Below are 25,682 nucleotides of genomic sequence, written 5' to 3'. Positions count from 1 at the left end.
CGGGCGCCACGACGCGGTGTTACTGGGGGACGAGGTGCGGGCGCCACACGGTTCTCCCATCTCTTCGGGGCTCGTCGACGCTCACCAGACTCCAAGCAACGCCCACATGTTTTTATAGAGAAACGGTCACTGCCTGCGGTTATCTGTCCGTCTGTCCATCCCCGTCGAGCTCTGACTCAGCCTCACATCACACACCCTCCAGTCCAGGGACCATCCCGTAATTTTATTCCATGTAACAATTTTAAGTTAACTCCATGATTTAAAACTTGGGTTTTAGTGGCAAACTTCTGAGATCTTCTTGAAAACTTGCACAGGAATCTAGATGAAATCCTAATGGCAGAACCCCAGTGTCCCTAATCCTTGGCTGAAAATAGGCTGGAGAAAATCCTCTTTCCTCGGAAGGAGGGAGATTACGTAATGCCGTGTGGGGTGGCCGCCCCTGCTCAGCCAGCCCGTCCAGGCCACTCCAGCACGCGGGAGGGACGGGAGCCTCCGGATCGTCCAGGCCCAGAGAGGCTGGAGAACTCCAGGCCCGGCTTCAAACACTGTCACAGACGTGTGATTCCTCTTACTAATGGGACTGCTTGGCCTGCACCATCTGCGAAGCCAGGGACACAAACTCTCGTGACGATCGTCAGAGGCCAGCCTCACTCCTGACCTGAAGATGAACCATGCTTCGGGACATGTCTGCTCCGTGTGCAAATCCCGGATGAAGGAAGACCGGGCCGGGCTGGAGAAGCGCCCACCGCGGAGAGAGACAGCAGCAGGGTCGGGAGCTGGGCCACCAGCGTGTGCGCCCCCGAGCAGGGACCGGGCACATGGGGGTCGTGTGTGCACAGGCGGGAGCACACGCCCTACTCTGTGAGCTAGGAAGTCAGGTTCCGTGTCCAACACTCATTTTCCAGACCCGCCAAAGGCACGGTGCCGCACTATCCAGAGGCCACAGAAGTCTGCCAGAGCCACTCCACCGACCGGAGGCAGCGGGTCACGAGGCTCCAGCTGGGGCAGACACGTCCAATCCAGTTACGTGCCGAACACCGAGACATCTGCCCCGTGCCCGAGCCAGACGCTGCACACTGGGATTATAGTCCAAACCCAGGACAGTGCCTCGTAGCCTGTCTCAGCGCCGGCCGCCACGCTCCTGCCAGCCTCCCGCAGCAGCGGCCCAGAGACACACAGACATGCCGCAGCCTCGGGCGGGTTGGGCGATGGAAGCCGGGCTCTATTACAGCCACGAAGGGCCCAGGTGCCGAAATCTGTGCCACAGTTTTAAAGAAGTATCCCATTCCCACTAAATATTTAGTTTCGCCTCTCCAGATTTCGTGGGACATTCACTTCTGTGTTTTCAACAGAACCGTGAGCAAAGTTCATGTGCCTTTCCTCTCCGATGCTCCCATCTGCTTGGGTGTTTACGGCCTGAACGGGGCCAGCTCCCAGCATACGGCCCCGCACTGCCCAGCGCCTCTCCCAAACTCGTACACTCAAACCCTAACCACCAGTAGACGGTATCCGGAGACGGGCCATCTGCACTCTCCCCCCACGCCCCCCACACAGGAGCAAAGGCCCCGTGAGGCCACAGCAGGACGGCGGCCGTCTGCAGGCCGGCAAGATGTCTCACCAGAAGCTGGATGCACCAGCTCCTTGACCTTGGACTGTCTGCTAAGTTGCCGGCCTGGGCTGCTTGTTACTGCGGCCTGAGCTGACTGAGACGTTCTCAGGACGCACGTGTCTCCCTTCGTGTCTTAAACGCTAGCACCTAAAATCAACACCCAAGTTCACGGACTCTGTAACGAGCACCTTAAACACATGTGAACCCTTCTGGGAAACGATTCCTCCCGGACCACACTCTCCTTGATCCTAGAGCCCGTATGCTAGGATCGCCGTTCCAGAAACCCGCTGGCCACTGACCTCAGCTAATGAGACGCAGGAAGAAGGGCGCCAAGAGAGGAGGAAGCCCACTGAGAGACGAGAGCACGGGGTCTCGTAGAGGCCGTGCCGCCCACTCCGGCCGCCCCGCGCTCGCTCCCTGCACACCCACGCTGGCGGGGAAGCGTGAGGGGCCCCCAGTGACCGTGCCATCAAGGAACAGCCTGTACGGGCACTGGCTCCCGCACGGCCCTCGGCCGCAGCTTCCGAGAACTGGGAGCACTCGGGGCGACGGGAGGCAGGTGTGTCCCTGCACCTTCCCCGGCACACGGTGCTCCTGGGACCGGCTTGATACCACAAGCCAATCAGCAGCCTCCCACCGACTCCCATCCTCCAGGGATGGCTCAGGACGGGTCCTGAAACACGACGGATGCCAAAAGCAGGTGCTGCTAGAAGGAAAAGCTCCTTCAACTGGAGCGCGAGGCAGGGGCTGCGCAGGGCACATCGGGAATGAGACCTTCCAGCTCTGCTCCGTCTCCCGGGGGCGGGAAAGCGTGCGAAATGCAGCTCCGGGGCCAACGGAAACTGCGGACCACCTGGCTTTACACAGACACTACCCGGCTCTTCCCTCCCCGCCTCCCTAATTCTCGCTGCCCCCGCGCCAGGCATTCCAGAACATCCCATCCCTGGATCACACGAGCAGGGCTTTCCTACACAGCTCCGTTCACACGCGTCGCCCACACGACGTAGTGTCTGTGTGTGTCCTGCACAGCAAAGCATGGGGCCGAGGGTAATGGTAAGAAGGGGGACCAGGGAGGGGTCAAAGCAGGTCATGGCCACAAACCAGCTTCACCAGACACGTCAGGGCACCTAGATCGCTCCTAGCCTCGAGCTCACAAGTCATAGATTTGTGCCCCCTGTCCTCTCGCAAAGGGCACAGCTCGGCCCGCAGTCTTCCCGAATCGCATCTTGGGCAGAGAAAAGCAGGTCCACGCAGGTGCAGCGGGGGGTCAAGTCACCAACAAAATAAAAGGTCAAGGTATTTCCGTGAAGCGATCCCCTGGTGAGCTGAGTAGAGGGCGGGGCCTCGCTGTTGTTCTGGGAACCGGGCCAACGGCTCACCGGGACCCTTCGCCCGACGCAGACACGTCAGACGGGGTCACTTCTTGTGCAGAGCGGACGGAGCGCCCCTTCTTGGAGTGGCTGTGACTGTTCCCTCCTTCCGTGCAAGGGTAGCCAGACGTCCTACCTGCTTCTAGGAGGAGCTGGCCCGCGGTCCTGTCTCCGTGTCTCTCTATCTCCCTCTCCCTCCCTGTCTCTCCCCCCTGTCTCTGTCTCTGTTCCTGTCTGTCCCTCTCTCTTCCCCTCTCCCTCCATCTCTCTCTACCTTCCTATCTCCCTCTGTCTCTCTCCCTCCTCCTTCTGTCTCTGTCTCAGTCTCTCTTCCTGCTTCTCTCCCTCCATCTCTCTCCTTTCCTCCTTCTGTCTCTGTCTTTCTCTGTCTCTCCCTATCTCTGTCTCCCTTCGTCTCTCCTGGCAGCTGTGCTGGCTAGTCCCAGCCGGGGACAGGCGCGGAGGGTGGGGGACAAGCCGACTAGGGCACAGATGCCCAACCGGGCTACGCCTTCTTCCCATCCCTGGGACGCATCCGTTACTGGTCTTTGGCCAAAGAGTCTTTTTCACAAGTAACAATCCTTCTCTCGAAATTCCTGTCTTGTCTTCCAAACCAGGGGAAAATACCTTTTCCAAAAAAAGATCTTTTCCCCTGGTTTGGAAGACAAGACAGGAATTTCTGAGCCGGGAAAGCGTTCCGACCCCCGCACCCCCGAGAAGCGTGGCGCTGTCACCGGCAGGAAATGAGCTGGGACGGCGCTCGGGGCAGGGTGTGAGGACGGAGCTGCCCCAGGGCCACAGCTGGGAGTGCGGTCCTGGAGGAATCCTGTTCAGGAGGGGGTCACGTGTTGCTTGCTCTAAGGTGCTGGTTACAGAGTCGGTGAACTTGGGTGTTGATTGTTTAAGACACAAAGGCCAGAGCCTCAGCGCAGGTGACTACGGGAGAAGCTGCGGGAGGAAACCAAAAATCCCAGCTGACCCTTGGCCTCCGTGCCGGGCCCCCTCCCCGCCTGCACTCCAGCAGGGGGGTGCCCGCTGCCCTTGGGCGGGGGCCAAGGCCTCCCTCCAGGGTGCAAACCAGGGTGTCCTATGCTCCCGGGGACCCGTTGGGGGCTGTGAGCGAGGCAGTCACACCCGGGGGGACAGTGAGTCAGGGAACCCGAGAAACAGCAGGGCCGCGGGAGAGCCGGCACGCCCCTGGCAGGGGACAGAGGGGCCGCCGGACAGTGTGCAGCCCCGCCAGGGTCACTCAGCGGGCAGCTGTGGGGGGCAGCAACCCAGGAGGGCGGGCCAGACGGTGGTTGCTGAAGAAGAGGGGAGGTGTGGACCTCATGCGCGTTGCACGCACTTCTGAAGCCACCGAGTGCCTGTGTCCTTGGACAAGGGTTCTGGATCTGAACTAAGGCCGGCATTCCTTCAAGAATCTAACAAAAATTGGGAAACCCAATTATTCTGCCCAGAAACAAAAACCATTTATGCTATTTGAAGGGAGCTGGGTCCCCCCAGTGAGCAGGTAAGAGCGGTCTCCATCCAGCTCCGGCAGCGGCCCCGCGGCGGGTCCCTCCTCCCAGGGCCCTGCAGTCCGGCCAACAGAGGCTAAAAGGGGTCCCAAGCCGGGGACGCACGCACCCCAGGCCTGCTGCGACCCATGGGGAGCGCTGTTCCGGGACGCAGGGAAGCTTCATGCAGAAGCCACCAAGCCCGTCCCACGGACCCACCAGGGACGTGGCGACCATGGGCCACAGCCCTAAGGACCCAACATTCCCCACGGCGGTGCTGACGGTGCGAGGGGTTGGGCCGATGCCGGCTGCTCCCCCAGGGCGACGGTGCTGGTTAATGTACTGAGGAAGGAGAATCCAAAGTCTGAAGTCACGTGAGCCGTGTCTTAAGAGACTGTCATTAATCACTTATGATCCCGGAACCTCCCTTCAAAGCATCCGGGGCGACCTCTGCCACGCCCTTCCCCGCAGTCCCCCCACAAGGAGGAACCCCCAGGCAGATGTTTCCGGAGGGACGACCCTGTGCCAGGAACTGGTCCAGGCACGTGGCGGGCGGCAGAGAGGCCGCGTGGACGTCAACGGGGTGCCTGGGGCTCCTCCGGGCAGGGATGCGCCTGGAGGAGAGACGAGCCAGTGCGGAGCCCCACGGGGACTGAGAAGGGCCAGCGGCAGGTGGGAAGGCCGTGGGGCTGCTGTGCGGCTTCTCTGCCTGGACACGGCCCGTCCCCCAGCCCCGCCCCACATGTATTCCTGGACTTGGCCTCCTGCCTGCCGCCGCCCCCCACCAACACCTAAAGGGAGCGCCCCGGGGACCTGGCCTGGCTGTGCTGGGCTTGGAGAGGAATCGGTGTGCGCACAAGGCACTGGCCGGTGTGTGCCGGGAGGGTGTGAAGGACTCCAAGGGCCTCCAGGGTGATGGAGACGGTGATGAGCCCCCCACCAAGTATGAGAAGGAACTCGGTGGCATGAGGGCAAAGTTCAGCTGCGAAGGAGGCGGAGAAAGGGGGTTGGGAAACGTGTGCAGCTTGAGAACAGGAAGGTGCAGGGCCGGCCACCGGCACGGGGTCCCAGGAGGGACACAGATGATCCAGGAGGAAGAGGACGCAGGGTCCCAAACCATAGGGAGACAAGGGCGGACGAGGCAGGGCCGGTGGGCTGCCTGGAGGAGGCAACCTGTCTGGTGACTACGTTCCCTCCAGGAAGCCCAGAGCAAGGTCTGGATAGTCGGCGTGACGTGGAGGGTCTGAAGGCCGGAGCGGCGGGGCGGCGAGCTGCGGGGGCCGTGGGCATGCCCAGCGGGACACGTGAGCTCGTGCAGGGGGAGCCCTCATCGCCTCGGTCCCCTGCGAGAAGCCGGGGGTGTCAGCCAGGGCGCCCAGGGCTGACAGCTGGGAATTCTGATCCCCACGAGCCACTACTGTGTGTCCCTGCGGTGCCGGCAGGCAAGCGAAAGCAGCAGCATCCTGGCTCATGGGGCCGGACCTCTAAGGCCGCCAGAACTGCCTCCCTGACTCGCCCACCGACGAGAGCATTTTTGCCCACGCTTACCCTGGTCAGAAAAGCTTTTACGAGTCTGGGACTTAGGGCTCCAATTGTCTTTTATGAAGCCTGTTTCCGCTGGAAGCCTGTGGCTGAGCCCCGGGAAGGTCTGCGTTCAGGGTGTAGCCGGGGGCCTCTGGCGGCATTTGTGGGCGGAGCCAGTGTGGTTCTCACCACCACAGGCGGAGACGGTGCCCTCACCCCCTGGAACCCAAACCGCCTGTAGCAAAATCCGACATAGAAACCACTGGTCGGCACCGTGGCTAAGCCGCCCTGCGGCTCGGAGAACAGCATCCCGCGGGGGCTTGCTGCCGGCACGCAGGGCTGCTCCGGGTCACGGGGAGCAGAGCCCGGAGTTGGCTGAGGGCCGGAGCATAGAGGGGAGACAGAGACCAGGCAGATGGCCTGCAAGTGTGCGGCGAGCCCGGGCCCAAGGACTGGCGTGGGGCAGGCTGGCTCCCGTCCATACGCGGCCAGGCTGGGCCAGCACCAGGCAAGGCTCACCGCCTCCAGCACCTGCAGGCCCGGCGGGAGAAGCCTCCCCTGCGGGGTTAGGCAGGGCTGGGGGAGGGGCTCCTAGTCCTGCGGGTGAGACGTTCTCCAACAGGGACTGCAAGGACGGAGTGGAAGGAACGTCGGCCCTGTGGACAGGCCACCTCCCCGGGAGCGTGGACCGGCCCAGACACAGAGACGGCTGAGCTTTCTAGAAGGGCTACAACGCTCAAAGACAGTCGCGCTTGAAGTTCTCTGGGGACCCAAAACACTTACTTTTGGGTAAAAAAGAAAGCCCTAATGTCACGGCTTGTTCCAAAGACAGGACCACCTAGCGAGGCACGCCTGCACGTTTTCCAGAAGTTCACCATCTCCAACGTAAGAATCCTTGAAAGCAAAAAGTGTGAGAAACAAGTGGAGACGCACGGGCAGCATGAGCGACGGATGCCAACCGCAGACACGGAACAAGACGGAGCTCAGACCCACAGACTTGCTGAGCCGGGGCTCCCGACTGGGCCGCCGGGAAGGGAAGGAGGAGGCCGGTGTCCTATCGGCGCCGTCATCCCGGCCGGGGATGCACACGCGTGAGCACATACATGGACAGACGCCACCTGTGGCCTGGCCTGCGCTCAGGAGTGGGGTGCCCGGGCCACCCCACCCCCCGGGGACTGACTCGCGCTAACAGCTCACGGTGACCGGAGCACCTCCTGAGAGCTGGGCCGCGCTCCGAGCTCCCACCGCGCCCCTCAGGGAGCCTCTCCACGGCCGGTCTCTGACGGGACCACGGGGGCGGGCCTGCCCACGGTCCCAAGGCCCCCCCCACGGGCCGGCCGGGTTTGCCAGCGGCCAGGCGCCCACAGAGCCTGCAGGGACCCGCGAGGCTGCACGGGCTTCTCCCAGAACTGAACCCCCCTGAACCCAGGCGTCCCCCTCCCATCTATAAGGAGGAAAGAGCACTACGTCTCCATCCGCTTCGTTAAGTCAGAAGCACCTGTGAGCAGGCCCAACTACCCTGTGATCCCAACATGACCTGACGGTACAGAAGCACCGGCCGTCCGCGCACAGCTCACCGCTGCACGGCTTCCGTCCGTCCACACCACCAGGAATATGTGCTCCGCGGTCTACACAGCAGGACCACGACAGACTTCTCCCATGCGTGCACCCGTTCTCTCTCTCTCTGGAGTTTGCCAGACTGAAGTACCTGCGGCAATGCTCTCAAGGACTCCTTTACCTTCTGGCAACGCTCACACCTCGGGAGGAGCTGAGACGTTTCTCTGCCCCAGCAGCGCGGAGCGGGTGAGCGCTGGCAGAGAACGGGGGCAAGCTCTTGTTCCTTCTCGTAAAGTCAGAGGGAAACCACGACGACCGGCGGACGTACTCAGCTCCAGGCTCTGCCTGTCCTTCGAGAAAAACGTAATATAATTTGGCCCTACGTGATGACGGACCCTGATAGAACCTGACTCTTCCTGGAAAAACGCAGATTAGCTCAACGGCACAAACAACAGCTTAGTATCACGGAAACGGACGGTTGTGTATGTGACTGCGCTGAAACCGCCGAGTGCCCAGAGTGAAAAAAAAAGATGTGGAACGGAGAAGAGGAATACTAGTGGCCCATAGCCCGTGTTCCGGGAACGGCTGCAGACAACGTCCATGCCTGGAAAGTTCCTTAATCAACAGCTACCACTTCGGTCTGACAGAAAACGTCACCTCATAAGGCTCATGACACAGCGAAGGAACTTTAACGTACCAACTGCGAGACACTTACATAAACCAATACGACGTGGAACAGCAGAGGGCCAGGAGGAAAGGCATGGGTCTGCCCCACTCCCGGGATGAAGGGTCCAGAGGGGGGAGGGAGGGCGCTCAGACCCACTGGGCAGTGAGCAGCCGCCCTGCTGGAGGAGACCATTGGTCAGAGGGGACCACCCACCTGCTCTCCATCTCTCCATCTCTCCTGGAGGCAGACTGCGCACCCCTCGCCACGCAACCCTCCCTTTTATCAGGACTTGGAAGGCAATGGAAATTAACTGCAAAACCCTGGGCACAGGTTAGATAACGCTAGCTGCACCGTTTCTCCACGTTCCCTTTGGGGAAACAGAGGCAGGGGCATAACTGGCCCAGGGGCAGCTGGGAAGACAGGGTCCTTGCCCGACAAAGCGTTTCTCCTACCCATGGTCACTGTGACGGGGCTTTCTAGAATTTCCCACCCTGCAGAAACCAACGTGTCCCCTGACACTGACATTCACTCCAGAGGGTGGACTCGGGGGGAATCACCAAGCTTCCAGGCGCTTTCACTCCCCGCCCGCCCCACCCCTTCTCTCTGCTGCAAGGTCAGGCCTCTGACCTGCCCCAGGCAGCCCAGACCTGGGGAAGGTGGGAACAGTCACCCTGACCGGAGTCTTCTGCTGAGGGAGTCAGCGCGGGGGGCGGGACTTGGCGGTGCCATCCACGAAGACCCCACGAAGATCCCCGCGGGGCCTCCTCCTCCCAGCGAGCTCACAAACAGGAAAGTGTCCAAGACAATCCTACGCGGGAAGAAGCCCCCGGTCCCCACAGTGATGCCCCGCACGCGCGGGCCGGCGGCTCGTCCAAGCCCTGCGCGACCGCGGACCGACGTCCGCCGCGAACAAGGCGCCTTTGTGGAGCCGGTGGCAGGAAACACCACCCTCCGGACCGCGCTCTTTCTTTCGGGCGCACACGCCCTCCGGCACCGCTGCCAGGGCCACGGCCGCGCGCAGTCCCCTGGCTCCGGGGTCGGGAACACCCGCTTTGCCCTCCGAGCCCGAGCTGAGCCCCGCACCGCGCCCCGCCAGCGCGGACTCCAGACGGCGCGCACAGCCCCGGCCTCCGCTCCGATTGGTCACTTCCCGGGAAGCGGTGCCAAACTTCACTTGCGGGTCCCCCGCGCTGTCACACGGCGCCGGCGAAGGGGAGCTTCTCCGCGCGGGCGCGCTCTGCCGTCCCGCCCGCCCGTCCCTCCGCAGCCCGCGCCGGGCAGCCCCTCCCCACGGGTCGCGGGGGGCGCGCGGGCCGGAGCAGGTGGACGGGCGCCCGGGCCCCGCCGCCGCACGCCCGAGGTGCGCCCTCCGCGAGCCTCCCCGGCGCCCTGCCCGCGCCCCGAGCCGCGCGAGCCCCCGGGACCCCGGCCCCCGGCCGCACAGCGGGGCGCGCGCGGCGGGTCCGACCCCGGGGCCCGTCCCCGCGCCCCCCCCCTCCGCCCGCGGCGGGCCGGACTCACGTATCGGTGCACGAGCGTCCGCACCCGGCCGCAGTCCATGGCTCCTCCGGCCGCGCCCGCCCGCGCTCAGCGCCCCCGCGCCCGGCTCTGCGCGCCCATGGGCCCGGGCCCCAGTGCGGCCGCGCGCCCCCGACCCGGTCACGGCCTGGGCGCGCCGGGCGCTGCGGGGGGCGGCCGCGGCCCCTCCGCGCTCATGCCCGGCCCGGCCCGCGGGGGTGGCCGCAGGGGTGGCCGCTCGGCCGGGGTGGCGGCTCGGGGCCCGACTGCCGGCGGGGGTTTCGGGCGCGGAGCGCGGAGGCGCGGACGGTCCGCTCGGCTGCTCGGCTCGCCGCTCCTCTGCTGGCCTCTGCGCCCGGCTCCTCCTCTCCCCGGCTCGGCTGCCCGGCTCCGCCCCTCCCGCCCCTGCCCTCCGCCCCCCGCCCCCCTCAGCCCTGCCTCGGCCGCCCGGGCCCGGCGCGCACGTCACGGGCGCCAGTGAGCATGCGCCCCGCGCCCGCCGCCCCCGCCCCTGCCCGCCACGCCCGCCCTCGCACACCGCGCGCGCGCGCGGCCCGCCCTCCGCGTCCCCGTGCCCAGCCCGCCGCGGCGCGGGGCGGCCCGAGGGCCCTGGGGGGGGCGGGGACGACTCCCTGTTGCTTCCGCCTCCCCGGGCCCGGCCTGCCGCCCGGTGCGCCCCGCGGGAGGGAGCCTCGGCCTGCGTCGCCCCGGCCCGAAACTTCGGTCTCGCTCGGGAAGGCCGGAGGGCGGGCGCCGGGGCGCGGGGGCGCGGAGGGCGCCGTGGGGTCGGGCGAGAGACCCGCTGCCCGGGTCTGGGCGGCGCGCTGGGCCCCACCGGTCCGCACGCGCGGCGGCTCCTGCCCGGCAGGTGGGGGCGGGGTCGCGCCTCGGGCGCTGCCCCGTGCGCTCGGCTTTGCTGCGGGCGAGCCCGGGCGCCGCTGCCTGCGATCCTTCCTCCGAAACGCGCGCCCTCCCGCGCCCTGGCCTGCGGGCCTTTGCTGTCCAGAGTCGTGCTCTGGCTGGGGCGAGGTTCTCCAACCTGTTGCACTGGCGGGCAGCCGGGCCGGGCCGCCCTCTCCCGGTCCCGCCCGTCCCGCTCCTTCTGCCCCGGTCCAGGGCGGCCACCCGGAGGCCCAGTCTGGGAGGCCAAGCCTGGTCCCGGCCTCCAGGTCCCTGGGGCATCGCGCTGGGTGCTGCCGGCCCTGAACCGGGCAGGGCTGCTCCTGAGAGCCGGGACCCCGCGATTTCACTCCCGCTTGGGGCTGTTTCTGGTTTCCCAGCGGAGAAGAGACTCCGGCTCACAGTCATCCCTGTGCTAAGTGGGCGCTTTGTTGTGGCTTCTCTGCTGGCTGCCTCCAGGTCGCCTGGTGACATCTGAGTGGCAGAGGCCAGAGGGACAGTGCCCCAGCCATGGGAGGGGTGCGGTGGAAGAGAAGCCCCGTTACCTGCTTTCTGGCCTGGAAGGGACTCTGCTTAAGGGGAAGAGTGACCACCAGCGGCCTGGGCTCTGGATCACCTTCCTTCAGTGAAACACTCCAGTTTTGGGTCAGCTCACACAGTAATTCTCCTCATTCATCCCAGTCACTCTGCCCTTCTCTGTCCTGCTCTGAGCCCAGGAGGCTAATGGTCATCCTCACTGGACCTGCACTGACCTGGCCGCCTGTGGCAAGCTGAAGACCCTGGAGGGTCTGGGCATGTCCTTCCCCTCCGGCCTGGCCTCCCCTGGGGTCCGCAGTGGCTGTGGCCCTCTGTGAGGACAGTGCCTGGAGACCTCCCTTTTCCACTGTGTCAACCTGGGTCAGGTTCCAAGAACTATAGTCTTCTCCCCCTGGCCTCCATGGCCTTCTGCTCCTGCCGTCCCTGGGCAGCAGCACCCCTAGATGGGTCCCTCTGTCACACTGTCTCCCAAATCTCTCAAGAAGACCCCTGCTTCCCGCCAGGCCCCTCATGGCTAGGGCCGGATTTTGACGAGGCGTCTACCTTACCAACCGCGCCGTGGGAAGGGCGTGCGTGCGGGAGCAGAGGGCAGCTTGCTGGGCGAAGGCTGGCTGGGCGAAGGAGCATCTACTTTAGTCAAGGGCGAATGTTAATTTCACGTTGTCGCAGGCGCTCCCCTCTGTCCTCGCCAGCAGAAACCCGTCGTGGTCCAGGAACCCACCAAACCTGCGGTCCTGTAAGCCATCCTTTCCCGCAACTGGTTTAAAACCAGTCTAAGCCAATGAATCCCGCTGTGGGGAAAAACGTTTCCTCACTCTTCAAAAGGCACATGAGGGGAAGTACTGCCCGTTTCCCGCCGGCTGTGTGTCGGGCTGCCACGGCCGGGCTGGCCGCCTTCTCAAGTCCGCGCCCTGAGGCAGCTGGAGGAACGTCCTCGCAGTGCGGACGGCGGCGGGGAGGTGAGAGGAAGCCTGAGCCCTGCTCGTGTCTGGGGCCACGCACTGATCCCGCCGCGGCTGTCCGCGCCGTAACTTAAGACCCGTGGAACGGAGTCAGTTCGGACTCTTCTAAAACCCAGCTCCCCCGGGACTCTGTTACTACCGTGGAACTGCCTCGAACTCGAAAGCGTCAATAGCAGGTGTTTCTTCCTCAGGACTCTGTGGTTTGGTGGAATGGCTCCTCTCCTCCTTCTGGTGTTGACTGGGGTTGTTCGTGGGGGACTCGGCAGGACCTGGAAGGTTCCAAGGCTTCGGCCACATGTCCGGTGTCTCAGCTTGGGGGATAAGAAGTGAGAGCAGACTGGACTCTGTCTCTCCACGCGGCTTCTCATCACGGAGGAGTCTCGCCTCGGCTTCTTACATGGCCGCTGGATCCCAAGTGGGCACCGCATGGCCCCGAAACGGGACAGTCCTGCTGCCCCATTCTCTCGGGAAAAGTAGGTTCCAAAGCCAACCCAGATGCAAGGAGAGTGAAAGACGAGATTTAACATCTTGGTGGGAGGAGGGCCTGGCACCAAGAGAGGGGAGACCTTGTGAACCGTCATCCTGGAAATCGTCTGCACAGACTTCGGCAGTAAGAGGAAGTTGTCCCAGCCTCACGCCAAGCCCGAGTGAGATGGCTGCGGGAAGCTCCAGGGCCTGCTGTTTCTTCATTCACACCAGGGGCCGAGAACCTTTCACTCTCACGGGGTCAGCTCAGTCCCATGCGTGGTCCTGGCCGAGCAGTCGTTGGGACCGTGGAGTGCCGTTTGATGATCAGCAGAGTCCTGGCTTCAGAGCACATCCCTGGCTGGTAAGTGCCCACGGGGAATGGGATGATCTTAACCAGCTTCAGGCCTTCAGGACCCCCTTGCCCACGCGCCGCCACCAAACCCCCAGCGGTACGGCTGCTCCTGCACGGTGGGGGGTAGTGCAGCAGGTAGGATCCGAAACTCAGAACCGAAATCCAGGTACGGGTTTGCCTCGGATGCCTGGGCTACACGCACACCCACACCTGTGCCCAGACCCATAAACACCTGCCCTCTCTTCCTCCGCTCCACCTGGGAGAGGACGGGGGTGGTAACCACACATCTTGGACTCACCGACTTCTAAGTGAAAAAGGTTTTCTGGAGGGGCGCCTGGGTGGCTCTACTGGTTGGTTGACTGTCCGGCTATTGAACTCAGCTCAGATCCTGATCTCAGGGTCGTGAGTCAAGTCCCACATTGGACTCCGTGCTAGACATGAAGCCTACTTTTTTTTTTTTTTTAGATTTATTTGTTTATTTGTCAGAGAGAGAGAGAGCACACAAGGAGGGGAGCAGCAGGCAGAGGGAGAAGGAGAAGCAGGCGTCCCGCGGAGCAGAGAGACCGATGTGGAACTCGATCCCAGGACACTGGGATCATGACCCGAGCCGAAGGCAGACGCTTAACCCACTGAGCCACCCAGGTGCCCCCCAAAAAAAATTTTTTTAAAGAAAATTTAAGATAGCCTAACTATGGAAAGAGCCTAGATGTCCATCCTCAGATGAGTGGATAGAGAAGGTGTGGTTCATACACACGATGGAATACTACGCAGCCGTCAGAAGGAATGAAATCTTGCCGTTTGCAGCGACGTGGATGGAACTGGAGGGTGTCATGCTGAGGGAAGTCAGTCCATCGGAGAAGGACAGTCATCATGATTATACAGTGTCACTTGTATGTGGAGTTTAAGAAATAAAACAAGATCACGGGGAAGAGAGGGAAAATAAAACAGGACGAAATCAGAGAGGCAGACAAACCGTAAGAGACTCTTATCACAGGAAACAAACTGAGGGCTGCTGGAGGGGAGGGGGTGAGGGGTAAGGGGAGGGGGCGGGCTAAGCAGGGGTGGGCAGTACGGAGGGCGCGGGGTGCGATGAGCCCTGGGTGTTATTTAAGACTAATGAATCACCGACCTCTACCTCTGAAACTGGTAATACACTATATGTTAAATTGAATTTAAATAAAACAAAAGAAAAAAGACCTTTGGGAATTGGGGGGGCAAAAAGTCCAACCTTCCCATAAAGATGGTTCAAAGAAATGATTGTTCTGAGAACCCAGATGACGGACCTGAAGCGGAGACTGACGACTGAGAACACAGAACAGGGAAGGAGGCGTCGCACACTGTTTTTGTGCGGGAGGAAGGGCGGGCACCTGGTCCTGGGGGCCGGGCCGTCGGTGGCGGCCCTGCTCCTCGGCGGCTGCAACGCTCCGAGCCCCCTCAGGCTGCGCTGCCTGGGTCCGAGGTGTGGTGCCGTCCTCCCATGGCTGGTTCTGGAATTCTCACGGCAGAAAGCCACAGTCTCCCGCGGGCCTCCCTCATCCCTTTGGCCTGGAATCTGCGGTGGCGCCTGCGTTTGTCCCACACACCGACTCGTCCCTCACGTCCCCTCCCCCCCCTCGGACCCCAGTTACCACCCCTGCAGCGCTCTCACCCGCACGGACTCTGCACAACCCGGTTCTTTCTCCAGAAGCACTCGTTGCTGATTAAAGTCACGCGGGGAATCTTGTTTCTTAAACGGAGACGCCCTAGAACCCACCCCCGGGCCAGACGCTGTGAGGGGGGTCCCAGCATCGGCATCTTTTAAAAGCTCCGAGATACGGCATGTGTGAGGCCCATCCAAATGCCTGTGTGCCTGGGTTGCCTGGGGGGCTCCGTCGGTTAAGCATCCGACTCTTGGTTTTGGCTCAGGGCACCATCTCGGGGTTGTGAGATCGAGCCCCACACTGGGGCTCCGTGGGGCGTGCGCTGCTCTCCGTCTCCCTGTGCCCCGCCCTGCTTGCGCGTGCACACACACACACACACACATTCTCTCTATAATATAAACAAATCTTTCTAAAGTAAAAAATAAAAAGTGTCTGTCTGCCTACTTCCTTGGAACTTTGGAGAATGACCTCTATCACCGAAGCCTTTGTGCGCCCCGGGGTGCAGTACGGTCCCTCGTTCACGAACGGTGCGGAAGCCAAGTGTAGCTGCCCTGCTTTGTGGCGGGGAAAGGGAGGGCCCGGAGTGTGCGCACATGCGGGGAAGGAAACCCGCACAGGCAGAGCCGTCAGCGCCCGACGGGACGCGGGGAGAGCAAGGTCCTGGGTTCGAACGTGACTGAGGTCAGCTCCGCAGTCCACCCCACCCCGGAATGTGGTCCTGACGCGTGGCCGCCTGCGCCTGGGTCGTCCGTGGCTGCGGTGAAAACCCGACTTCACCTGGGCGCTGGCGCGTGTGTCTCCGTGGGCACGTCACCCCACACCCTCTCTCTCATTCTCTCTGTGACAGACCTGGGGCCTGCTCTGGTCTGCAGGGACACGGAGCACGCTGCCGTCCCGCCTGCTTGGGCTCTGATTTTCCATTGCTCAGAATTCCGTGCAAGGTAAGGTGGAAAAGAAAAGAAATGTGACTTCTTGCTGTTTTCATCTTGAGGATCCGGAAACTCTGTGAGGACAGACGGGAGCCGGGTGCGGCTGTGGGACCGCTGGTGCCGATGGAAGACGGCTCAGAACCCAGACGTGCGGCATTCGCTTGCGGGTTTTCTCTCGCTGCCCTGCCTCCCCCCTCCCCTCGTCTCCCCTCGCCTCCCCCCGCCTTCCAGCCCTCCTCACCCCCCTCAGTGCCCCTGCCCGGCGCCCCAGTGAGCTGGGGCGGACAGTGTCTGGGCGGAGAGGGGAGATGCCTCTGTCCCTCCTGCCGTCTGCTTCGGAAGGATCGATGCCCCCAAGGCTTCCTAATGGCAGAGAAAGGGAAAGCTAATAGCGTGGCGGCTTCTGGTCCAACTGAGTCTTAAGTGGCTGCCTCAGGTCTATTTTTAAACCTTATTATCTGTTATAATATAATTACAGAGTAATTTTACTTTTGAGAATTTGTCTATAAAACGTTTGATCTGATCACCCAGCTACAGTCGCCTATGAACAATGAATCATTTGATCTCATGGCTTCCTAGCGACTGAGAGCTCACTTCTTGCCTCTGGTCTGCGCCGGCTCTCACCACGCGGCTGACCCGGGGACAGAGCCAGTTCCTTCCCGTTGCTGACGTTCATTCACCGCCGGGGCCCTCCTCGCCCTCCTGGGTGCGGTGCAGGCCCCTCCCCCTGCGGGCAGGGCTGAAACGGGCCCTCCTTAGGCACCTGCTCCTTTCTCTGGGACAGCCCGCAGCAGCGTCCCAGGACGCCTCCTGGACTCCCAGCCCGTGTGCAGGCACGCGGGCATCTCTCTCCCTGAGTCTGTCGTGTGGCTGTGGGCCAGGGATTTTGCAGCCGTAATAAGGGCCCCTGAGCGGTTGAGTTGACGTTAATCAAAGGGAGACTTTCGTGGGTGGGACTGGACAGCTCCAAGGCCCCAGGATGGCTTCATGGGGCAGAATGCCATGCTGTGCAGAGGCCACATGGCAGGGGACGGCAGGTGGCCCCCACGCCTGACAGCAGTCCCCGGCGGGCAGGCGCACCAAACAGGGAGCTCAGCCCCTCAGCCACAAGGAACCGAGCACAGCAGCACCCGCCAGCGTGGACGGCAGCCCTGAGCCTCCGCGGAGAGCGGGGCCCAGCGGCGCCTTGACTGTTGGCTCCTGAGACCCGAGCGGAGGACCGCCTGGCTGGACTCGGACCCCTGACCACAGACAGTGTGGCGCGCGTGCGGTTCTGGCATCTGAGTTCAAGGCAATGTGTCTTGCTGCCCGGGATGGGGCCCGACACAGGGCCGTGTCCTCCCGCATAGCTTCCTGGCTGCGGCATCGTGACACGGCGTGAGCCGCTCTGTCCTTTGCGAGTCCCTTCCATGGGCCATATCACGGTGGGCAGCACCCGGCCAGTAGTTCGCTGCGCGTGTGGGCCAGAGACAGGGCTGTGAGGACAGACTGGTCTTCTGGCGTCTTTCAGGTCCCCTGCCCTCTGCCCCATGCAGCCTCCCCCGCCTGCTGAGGCGCAGCCCAGAGGCCTCCATACAGAGCCCACTGTAGGGCACATAGCCACCGGCCTCCTCCCAGCCCTGTCTCCGCTTGGGGCATCCCATCCTGTATGGCCTTGGACCAAGGACAGTCCCCTGCCCCGTCCAGCACAAGGGTTCTCCTACCTCATACCCCGCCGTGCCTGGTTTGGGGGAACCACTTGCATGCCCTGAGCACAATGGGATCTCTGGCCACTGGAGGTCGGAACAGCCGACCTCCTGTCTCTGCTCCCCAGGGCAGCCCGTGGGGGGTTGGGCATCTTTGAGACTCTTCGAAAAGCAGCCGGAAGGCAAAGGGAGTGTCTGCAGATGGCCGGGCCCTTCACGGGGCCTGCTCGTGCCGGTTCACCCCAGCCCCCGCTTCCGGCATCCAAGGCCCTTTCCTGAGCTCCTTGTCTGTGCCTGGCCTCGCGGCCCCCACCCCCGGCCTGCGAGCCCTGCATCCTCCCAGAGGCTTTCCTTTACCCCGCAAGAGGGAAGGATTCCTACCAAGAGCGCTGGGCCGTGCCCTCCCCAGTCCTGCCGGCCGGCACAGAACGCCTTTCCGTGACACGGCGGTGGTGTTCCAGTGTGCTGGGTTCAAATCCCGCTCGGCCGTGTGCCAAGTCCGAGGCCGCGGACGGTTGCAGGAGCTCCCTGGGCCTTGTCTGCGATACGGGGACTAACGACAGTCCTTCCTTCATGGGCCACCCCTGTGGGGCTCTTGAAGCAATGCCACCACGTGTTTGCCTGGATTTGCTGCTGTTCTGGGGACATATTACTCGATGTATTTCCCAAACTGGACTGGAGGGTCCCTCAGGTCAGAAGCTCTTCTGACTCCCATCCCCCCACGTGTGGAAGGAGCTCACGGGACAGCCCGGCGTCAGGGGCCCCATGACCACAGCTGCTTCTGCCCCTGCCCTGCAAGTTCCCTGGGCCAGGCGTGTCCCCAGACCATGCTGCCAGCGTGGTAGGTGCTCTGTGCGCTTCGTCTCACAGACCGGCTCCGGTTCCGAGGAGCCAACCTGCGAGCTGCCGCGCCCCAGCAGGGAGCGACGGAAGGGAGTCCCCCCCGACCTTCCGCGCCCCCCCCAGCCTCTGGGAAAGAGTTTCTGCTCTTCCTTCCTGGACTCGGGCTTACGGCTCTCCTCAATCTCACTAACAAGTAGGAATGCTAACCTACTAAGAATACATTTAGGGCAACATTTACCAACTAATATAGCTGGACAGAATCTCAAAATACTGAACAGCCAGAAGGTATCGTCCTGGACGGCAGCCTCAGGGGGCCACAGCGGGCCACCGGCATCTGCTCTGGATACAGGACGTGTGGCCAGAACAGAGCAAGGGAACTAAAGGACTGTGAGGTAATAAATGAATAAAATGGTGAAATAAATACACTGGAAAACCAGATGGGCTGGTATCTCCCAAAATGGCGTGGGGACGGGATCCAGACGGGATGGTTTGGGTGGGACCGAAGAAGAGAAGAGAAGGTTTTCCACACCTGACGTGAAACTCAGATGGCAGAAGGGGTTAAAATGTGGGTGTCTTTTGCTGTCATTCAGCTTATTTGGGAAACAAGCAGTCATGCATTATTAACGAGCCGCAGACCTCATAAAGCACAGGCGGCTGGAATGTTAAGAGCCGCATGCATTAATCATGAGGTGTCTTCAATCTCTTGGGACTCACGTAATGACAGCACCGGTTTTTTACTTTTCTGGTGAATTACTGATATATCCTAAACCAAGTAAACTTGAGTGACGATTTCGAGACCGAACTCTTGAGTTCAAATCCATTTAATGAAATAAATACGACAAATGAAGATGCTTTTGTTTTAAGACTCGGTTCGATGTCCCACTAAGCCGCTTTTTTATAAGGGACCAATTCAACAAATAAATAAATACAAAAATTGTACAATGATACAGAACAGGAACTCATAATAGTTCCAGCTGAAAGTTCAGAAAGATCCCACCTACAGAGCAAACCAAATGAAGATGAGGAGCCAGTGAATCACAAAGGGAAGAAATAGTTTAAATGTCTGGATTTGATGTACTTTATAAAGATACTGAGAAGCTATTGCAAAAAATGTAAGATTCCAAGTTTTTAGATTATAGCATTAGTGTGTGTTTTATGTAGTTATTCTATAAACTGTGTATTTATTATCTCTTTATGTATGTAGTTATTATACAAAGTAACTATTGGCCAGGCATTGGTAACCAGCAGCCCCGACGAGCCTGGAAGGGCCCAGGAATTCGTCCGTGAGATCAGTGACGTGTGAGCCACGTCCTAGCGAGTCCCCTCTGTCATGTTACAGCTTAGCTTGACACGAAGGCGAGGGAAGGATCCATGAGTCACTCCTAAGAGAGAGTGACTTGGGGCAGCGCAGAGGTAACACAGACCTTCACAAATGCGTCTGTCGTAGGAGCTACTGAGCTTTCTCTCAGCGAAACAGAACCAGTAAGTATGTCCGCGAGGTTCCTGGCGACGGACTTGGAGTGCACGGGAAATAGTGGATTTCGACCTGTGCCAAGTTACCCCGTAGCCTGAGCCCCTCGTAACGAGACCCTCACCAGAGGCTACCCCAAGAAGAACGGGAAAGATGTCGTTTTGCCTCTGATTGAGAAATACCTGAAATTTCTGGGAATATTTCATTGCTTTAAAAAATCTTCCAGTGTTAGTGACAGTCAAGATTTTAAAAAATCTTTATTACATAAATTTTTAAACATACGTAGAATTAGGGGGAAAACCATACCCATCAGCCACCTTCAATAGCTGTCGACGTGTCAGTCCTGCGTTCCTGCCGGCGTCGTCTACCCCATCATCAGACGTGCCAAAGGATCACTTTGCTTCTTCCTTTCTAGTATGGATAACTTTTCCTTCTGTCCTTCTTTCCTTTGTTTTCTGTGAGCCAACGGCCGTCGCCAGAGCATGTCTGCGATGTTGACGAGAAGCGGCGAGAGTGGGCGTCTCTGTCTGGTTCCCATCTTGGACGGGGTCAGACTTTCCCCAGCAGGAGTGATGCGAGATGCCGCTTTTCAGAGATGCCCTCGTCAAGCTGAGGGAGTTCCCTTCTACTCCTGGCTTAAGGGTTTCTTTTTTTCTTTTCTTTTCTTCCTTCCTTCTTCCCTTCCCTTTTTTCCCCCTTTTTTTGTAGGTGTGGAGCCCGACACGGGCTCCGAGATGGAGACCCGACTTGCAATCAGGAGTTGGATGCTTAACCGACTGAGCCCCCCAAGAGTCCCTTTCTCTTTCTTTATTAATCATGAAAAGGTGTTGGATTTTGTCAAACACCTTTTCTGTTTCGATTGAGATGACCCCGTGGATTTGCGTATTACCCTATTCAAGTGACGAATGAGAGAGATTTGAGCGCCGAGCCAGTCCCGCATCCCTGGGGCACACCCGCTTGCCCATGGCCTGTGACCCCCCCTTCCATGTTGCTGGACTGGGTTTGCGAGTGTTTTCTTGACGATTCTGGCATTTACGTTCATGGAGGCTCCATGTGCTTCTGCTTTGCGGTTCTCTGGGGTCACGGTCTCAGCTGGCCTGGGTCTCGAGTAATAGCGGCTTCCGGGAAGGAGTCGGGAAGCGTCTCTGACGTGCTCGCTCTCGTAGAAAGCGTCAATGAAGGTCAAGTGTTGATTCTCCTTTACATGTTTGGTGAAGCCACGCAAGCCTGCGTCTTTCTTGGCAGAGAAGGTCTGAATGACTAATGAAATCCTAACGATTACGAGTCTATGCAGAGTTTCTATTCCTTCATTTTTGATAGTTTCTGTTTTTCTAGGAATCCGTTCATCTAAGTAATTCAGTTTTGCAGCTGCTGGCAGGAAGGCCTGTCTTCGACCGATTCCGCGGGTTTCACAAAGCGAGAGCGGCGCAGGCTCGGTGCCTCCTGATGATGCCTCTCTTCTCTTGCCTCCGTCTCTGTCCCATTCAATTCCGGGCTGTCTCTGCGCAGAGCTTTGCCGGGGGCGGGGGTGCTCCGGGCTCGGGGGCTCAGGCCTGGCCTCGGATTTGGAGAACGAAACACGTGGACCCCGTCCCACTTTGGGCTTCTGCCGTCTGTCTCGTGGTCCTTCCGTTTGGGCCGCGGCCGCTTTAGGCCTGTTTTCAAGGCCATCAGACGCCCGCGTGCTCCCGTCTGTTGCTGTCACACAACGATGCCAGGTGGGTTTTCTGCCTGCCAGTGTGTCTCACCTGCTCACATCTCCGGGGTGGGGAGGGACCTCATCCCCTGGTTTTGTGGTCGATGTCCGTGGGTTCGGGGCGTGGCAGCGGGTGGCAAGTTGCTCAACTTCTCTGAGCCGCAGCTTCCTTCTAGTCAGATGGGGAAAGAGGTGCCCCATGCCGAGGCTGTGGGAAATGTCTGCGTCTGCCAGGCGTCCTCCGTGACGCTTCCTCCCAGCTTCCCCTTTAACGTGGAGATGCTCTGGGGTCAACATTACAGCATCACATTCTCTCCTTAATGTACAAGTTAAGTTTGTGCTAAAGTGTTTTTGAGTAAAGACGTTTGGTACAAGTTGGTTTAACATTTTAAAGCAGTAATAAAATCAGAAAAAGACCAGACCCTCCCGGTACATCTCCGCGGCCGCCCGCCGGCGTGCGGTTTCCTGGTGCGAAACAAGACCGCACTGCGCTCCTCCACTGGGCACACAAAGCGGAGATCGAATTTTGCACAGCTGGTGTAAATATTTAACTCCGACAAATTCTCCACCAGGGTTTCAGTTATAGAACGAAGGCAACTGAATTAGTCTTGAACGAGCCAGCGACAGCTTTCTCCAGCTTCGTAGGGACTCCCTGACCAGCTGAGAGACGCCCTAGTAGTTTCTGAAGGAACCGGAAATCGCATTTTAGTCTTCATTATGATGGATCGATCAAACCTGATTTTGAGTGTCCTACAACCCGGCGCTTCAAAAAGACACGTGTGCCGTGTTGTGACAGTGTCCAAGGGCTCCCCGTGGGGGGGGCATAAAAAAGAGCTGAACTCATGTCGGCTGAGCTCATACACCAGACGGAGGCCCATCCTAACGCGAATAAGGGAAGAAAAGGAAGCATTTTTCCCGGGTCAGACTTCCTCAAACAATGAGAAAAGGCTTGAGTTCTCAATGCAGCCGTATCCGGCCCTGTGCTCTGAAGGAAGTCAGGCTCCCACGCAGCACAGTCTCTCTGAAAACACTCACGGGACGCGTTAAACAGAATCCAAAAGAGGGTCTCAGACAACTAAAGTCGGTGGTTCCCAACGAGGGCCGAGTGTCCCTTCAGGGGACATTTGGCCACACCTGGAGACGTTTCTGCCCCCGTGACTGGGGAGCAGTGTTACTGGCATGCAGTGGGGAAGCCCCGGAACACCCCGACACACGGGGCCGCCCCCACAAGAAGACTTCGTCTGGTGGAGAAGGTCCCTCGGGCTGACGATGAGACACCCTGGCTCGTGGCGACCTCTCTGGTACGAGTGGCCTCAGGGACCTGAGTGACGTGTGGGATGGTTTCCTCTCGGGTTGGATGCCCACTGCAGAGGCCCGACAGTCACCACCAGCCAAATTACGGTCACGGGGATGGGGGTCACGTCACTAAGACTCAGGGGTACTGTGACGACGACCACTGCTATCTGTCCCCTCAACTCACAGGCCAGTGTCCCTTCTGAACCGACTTTTATTCTGTTTTGTTTTTTAATTTTATTTACTTACTAGAGAGAGAGTGGGGAGAGGGGCAGAGGACGAGACTCCAGCGGCTTCTGTGCTGGGTGCGGAGTCTGGTGCAGGGTCCGTCTCACCCTGAGATCCTGACCTGAGCGGACACGGGGACGAGAGCTCAAGCGACTGAGCCCTCCTCTTGCTTCCGAGTGGGAATTACGTCGTCTCAGCTGGTGCACGGGGTCCCAGGTGGGGTCCGACCCAGAGCGCACAGGATGCAACAGGAAGCTCCGCACCCCTCCCCCCTTCTTTCTTTCCAACGTAGCAACAAGGTATCAAATCTCCCCGGCATTTCCGCCCTCCGGGTGATTCCCGTCAAGCCCTGAAGGAAAACCGTTAATCCAGGCCAGGAGAGAGTAACGACTGAACGTTTATCCCTTTGAACCTTAGTCTTTCAAATCAAAGTTTAAGAGAAAAAAACCCAAAACACGAAGCACACTGGTGTTTGCAGATGGGACTCGGGAAGCCGCTTGCTGGTGCCCTGAATGACGGCGGGGGACGAACCCTCACGCAGAGGCCTGGGCGCTCCTGCCACGAAGGCATCGGCAAGTCCGCAGCGAAGCCCCGGCGGGTGTGAGCCTCGCTACGGCGCCTTCCGAGAAGCGGTCACCGCTGTTAGGGCCCGAGCGACTGCGGGGCTGGGCGCTGGCCCCTCCAGGCTAGCGGGAGGCTTCTCCATCGGCAGGTGGGACCTGGAAGGTACCCGCAACCCCACCTTGGAGGCGCAGGGAGGGGGGCTGTGATGGGCAACGCTGAGTCAAGCCACCTGGGGTCCCCGGGGCTTGTGACTTGAGGACCCAGGATCACGGGGCTGGGAACCCTGGGACTTTCCGGGTTTCGCATGAAGTCCATCCCCTGGGAGACCCCTCAGAGTGAGGTCAGTGGGGACATCAGCTGACCTGTGCTGCTGAGTTCCTAGCAAGCTGAGCCCCTCCAAACCTAAGGCCTGTCCCCCTGCCCTTCCCCTCTGCCCGCTGTGTCTCGGCTCAATGTCACGTCTTGGGCGCTTGTGAGGGCCCGGGGTCTCGGCGCCAGGACAGGATTCTGGAGTGCGATGTGAGGACTGTGGGGCCTTACGGGACGGGACAGTGAGGTCGGGAGGCGAGGGGTCGCAGAGTCAGAGCCCAGTCAGTCACTGAGCCTGGGGAGACCTTCCTCCCGTCCTGCGTGGGTGTGGGCCCCGGGGTCATAGCACACCCTTCCTGCGACGCTCTTTCCTCGAGAGCAGACCCAGAGCCGAGCTGGTAGCAGCAGGAAATGGCATCTGCGTGATGTCAGCCCCAGCGAGGAAGGCCGCTGTGCTCAGGAGTGCCAGCGAGGACATCGACTCGCAGACCCAGGGCCGAGCACGCGGGGCGCCTGGGGCGGAACAAGGAGCCCTTTCCCTAGACACTGATTCCCGCACCTTCAGAGAACAATTTCTCCGTTTCCCTGGACATTGATTCCTGCACCTTTGGAGAACAATTTCCTAGAACCAGCGTGGAACGCCTGCGTGATTTCAGGAACATGTTTGAAACAAACCCGTCAGCTGTCCTCGGGGGTGGCAAAAAGACCTCGAGAGCATTACGTGTCCTCGGGCTCCTGCAGGGCGTCACGCGCTCCCCCGCGAGTGACCTCATGGTGCCTGTGAGCCTGGGCTGGGGACGTGTCTCCGCGGCGCCCAGTGGAGAAGTGGGGCTCGGGCGGCTGGGAGCGCACGGCTAGGGGCAGGGCCCGGTGGAGTCTGGCCTCCGTCACGGGGCAGAGCCTGCGGGAACCTGCCTGCTCGCGACCACGGAGACGCCGATCAGTTGGCAGCTGTCCAGGGAGTCTGACGGTGTTGCATCCTCTCCCGATTGCCACCTTGACTTTGGTCAAATCGCCTGCCCTCTCGAGTTTTCCCACGCCGACGGGAATACCGATATCTTCCGTAGGGTTCTTGGGAGGACGATCGGAGGAGGTGGATTGGAAACTATTTATCGGCATGTATGAAGGGCGTCTCAAGGGCGTCAGAGCAGAGGAATGCTTCCTGCACAGGGTAAGAAATCTTAGTAAACAATTCTAGTCCGTAACACACTGAGCTCGTGGCAAGTCTGAGCCGCACTGATCACAAATAATGTCGCTTTGGAAAAGAAAAGGAGGCAAGAGTGGACTCGGACATCCCCACGCTGCTACCCACAGCCTCTTACTGAACAAACCGACATCCGAGCTTTCTGTTTTTCTCCCAGAAACACAAAATGCAAGACGATTCAGTGGCATTTGGTCATTATTCACAAAAGGCCTGGTTCCGTCTGGCTGGAGTCTTCTTTATATTCACGAAAAAATCCTTTTTAAATTTGTAAAACTTGGAAGTAATAGTCTTCTCTAGTGTGCATTCTCAGCCAGCTTGTTGGGTGCACAACCCCAGACACGTCCCATGGCGGACAAGCGTGGCGGAGCCCCAGGAGGTCCATCCTTTGGCCTCAGCGGAGGCAGCTTATCTCTAGGCCTTTTAGGGTTCTTCGTCTCCGTCCTCTTAGAACAACAACAGGCTTCTCCCTGGGATTGCGGAAGTCATCAAACCTGTCCTGTTGGGTGAAAAGAAAAATGCCCCAACAAAGGACACGCAGAGGCGGAGCAGAGCCTCCCCTCCTCAGGGCCCGGCAGGCAGCCAAGGGAGAGCCGAGGGCAGGCCGTGCTCGCCAGGCGGAGTGTTCCAGGTGCTGCGGGCCTGGCGGTAACTCTGGCAGCCTCCAAATGTCCCCCTGCCCCCGCCTCTCAGTCCGTCCCCCGAGGGCAGCGTTAGACATGGGAGGGCCTGGCAGACGTGCGCACGTGGGGACACGGGCGCAGCGTCCCAAGGGGCTCTCCTGCAGCGTCATCTCCAGACTGACTCCAGGAGCTCTGGCAAGGGGCGTCCCGTGGCCACGCCAGCCTCGCTGGCGCCCC

General features: G+C 60.4%; 1 protein-coding gene across 6 annotated transcripts in view; it reads right to left on the bottom strand.

Moving 5' to 3' along the window:
• Window positions 1-10,138, bottom strand: part of ATP11A (ATPase phospholipid transporting 11A) — a 109,371-nt gene extending 99,233 nt beyond the window's left edge. For 3 of the 6 annotated variants that reach the window (XR_006814872.1, XM_045977938.1, XM_045977940.1), the window contains exon 1: window positions 9,748-10,138. Coding sequence is in view for 5 of the 6 variants with exons in the window: in XM_045977938.1 (XP_045833894.1) it covers window positions 9,748-9,786 (39 nt within the window). In the remaining variant the exon portion in view is untranslated. The remainder of the gene's footprint in view (window positions 1-9,747) is intronic. The other 3 variants (XM_045977936.1, XM_045977939.1, XM_045977937.1) reach the window with 2 other exon arrangements.
• Window positions 10,139-25,682: the final 15,544 nt, after the last annotated feature.

Source organism: Meles meles, chromosome 14, assembly GCF_922984935.1.
Source record: "Meles meles chromosome 14, mMelMel3.1 paternal haplotype, whole genome shotgun sequence".
Classification (NCBI taxonomy): domain Eukaryota; kingdom Metazoa; phylum Chordata; class Mammalia; order Carnivora; family Mustelidae; genus Meles; species Meles meles.
Note: the sequence above shows the minus strand (reverse complement) of the source record. Positions and strands in the feature narration are given on the sequence as shown.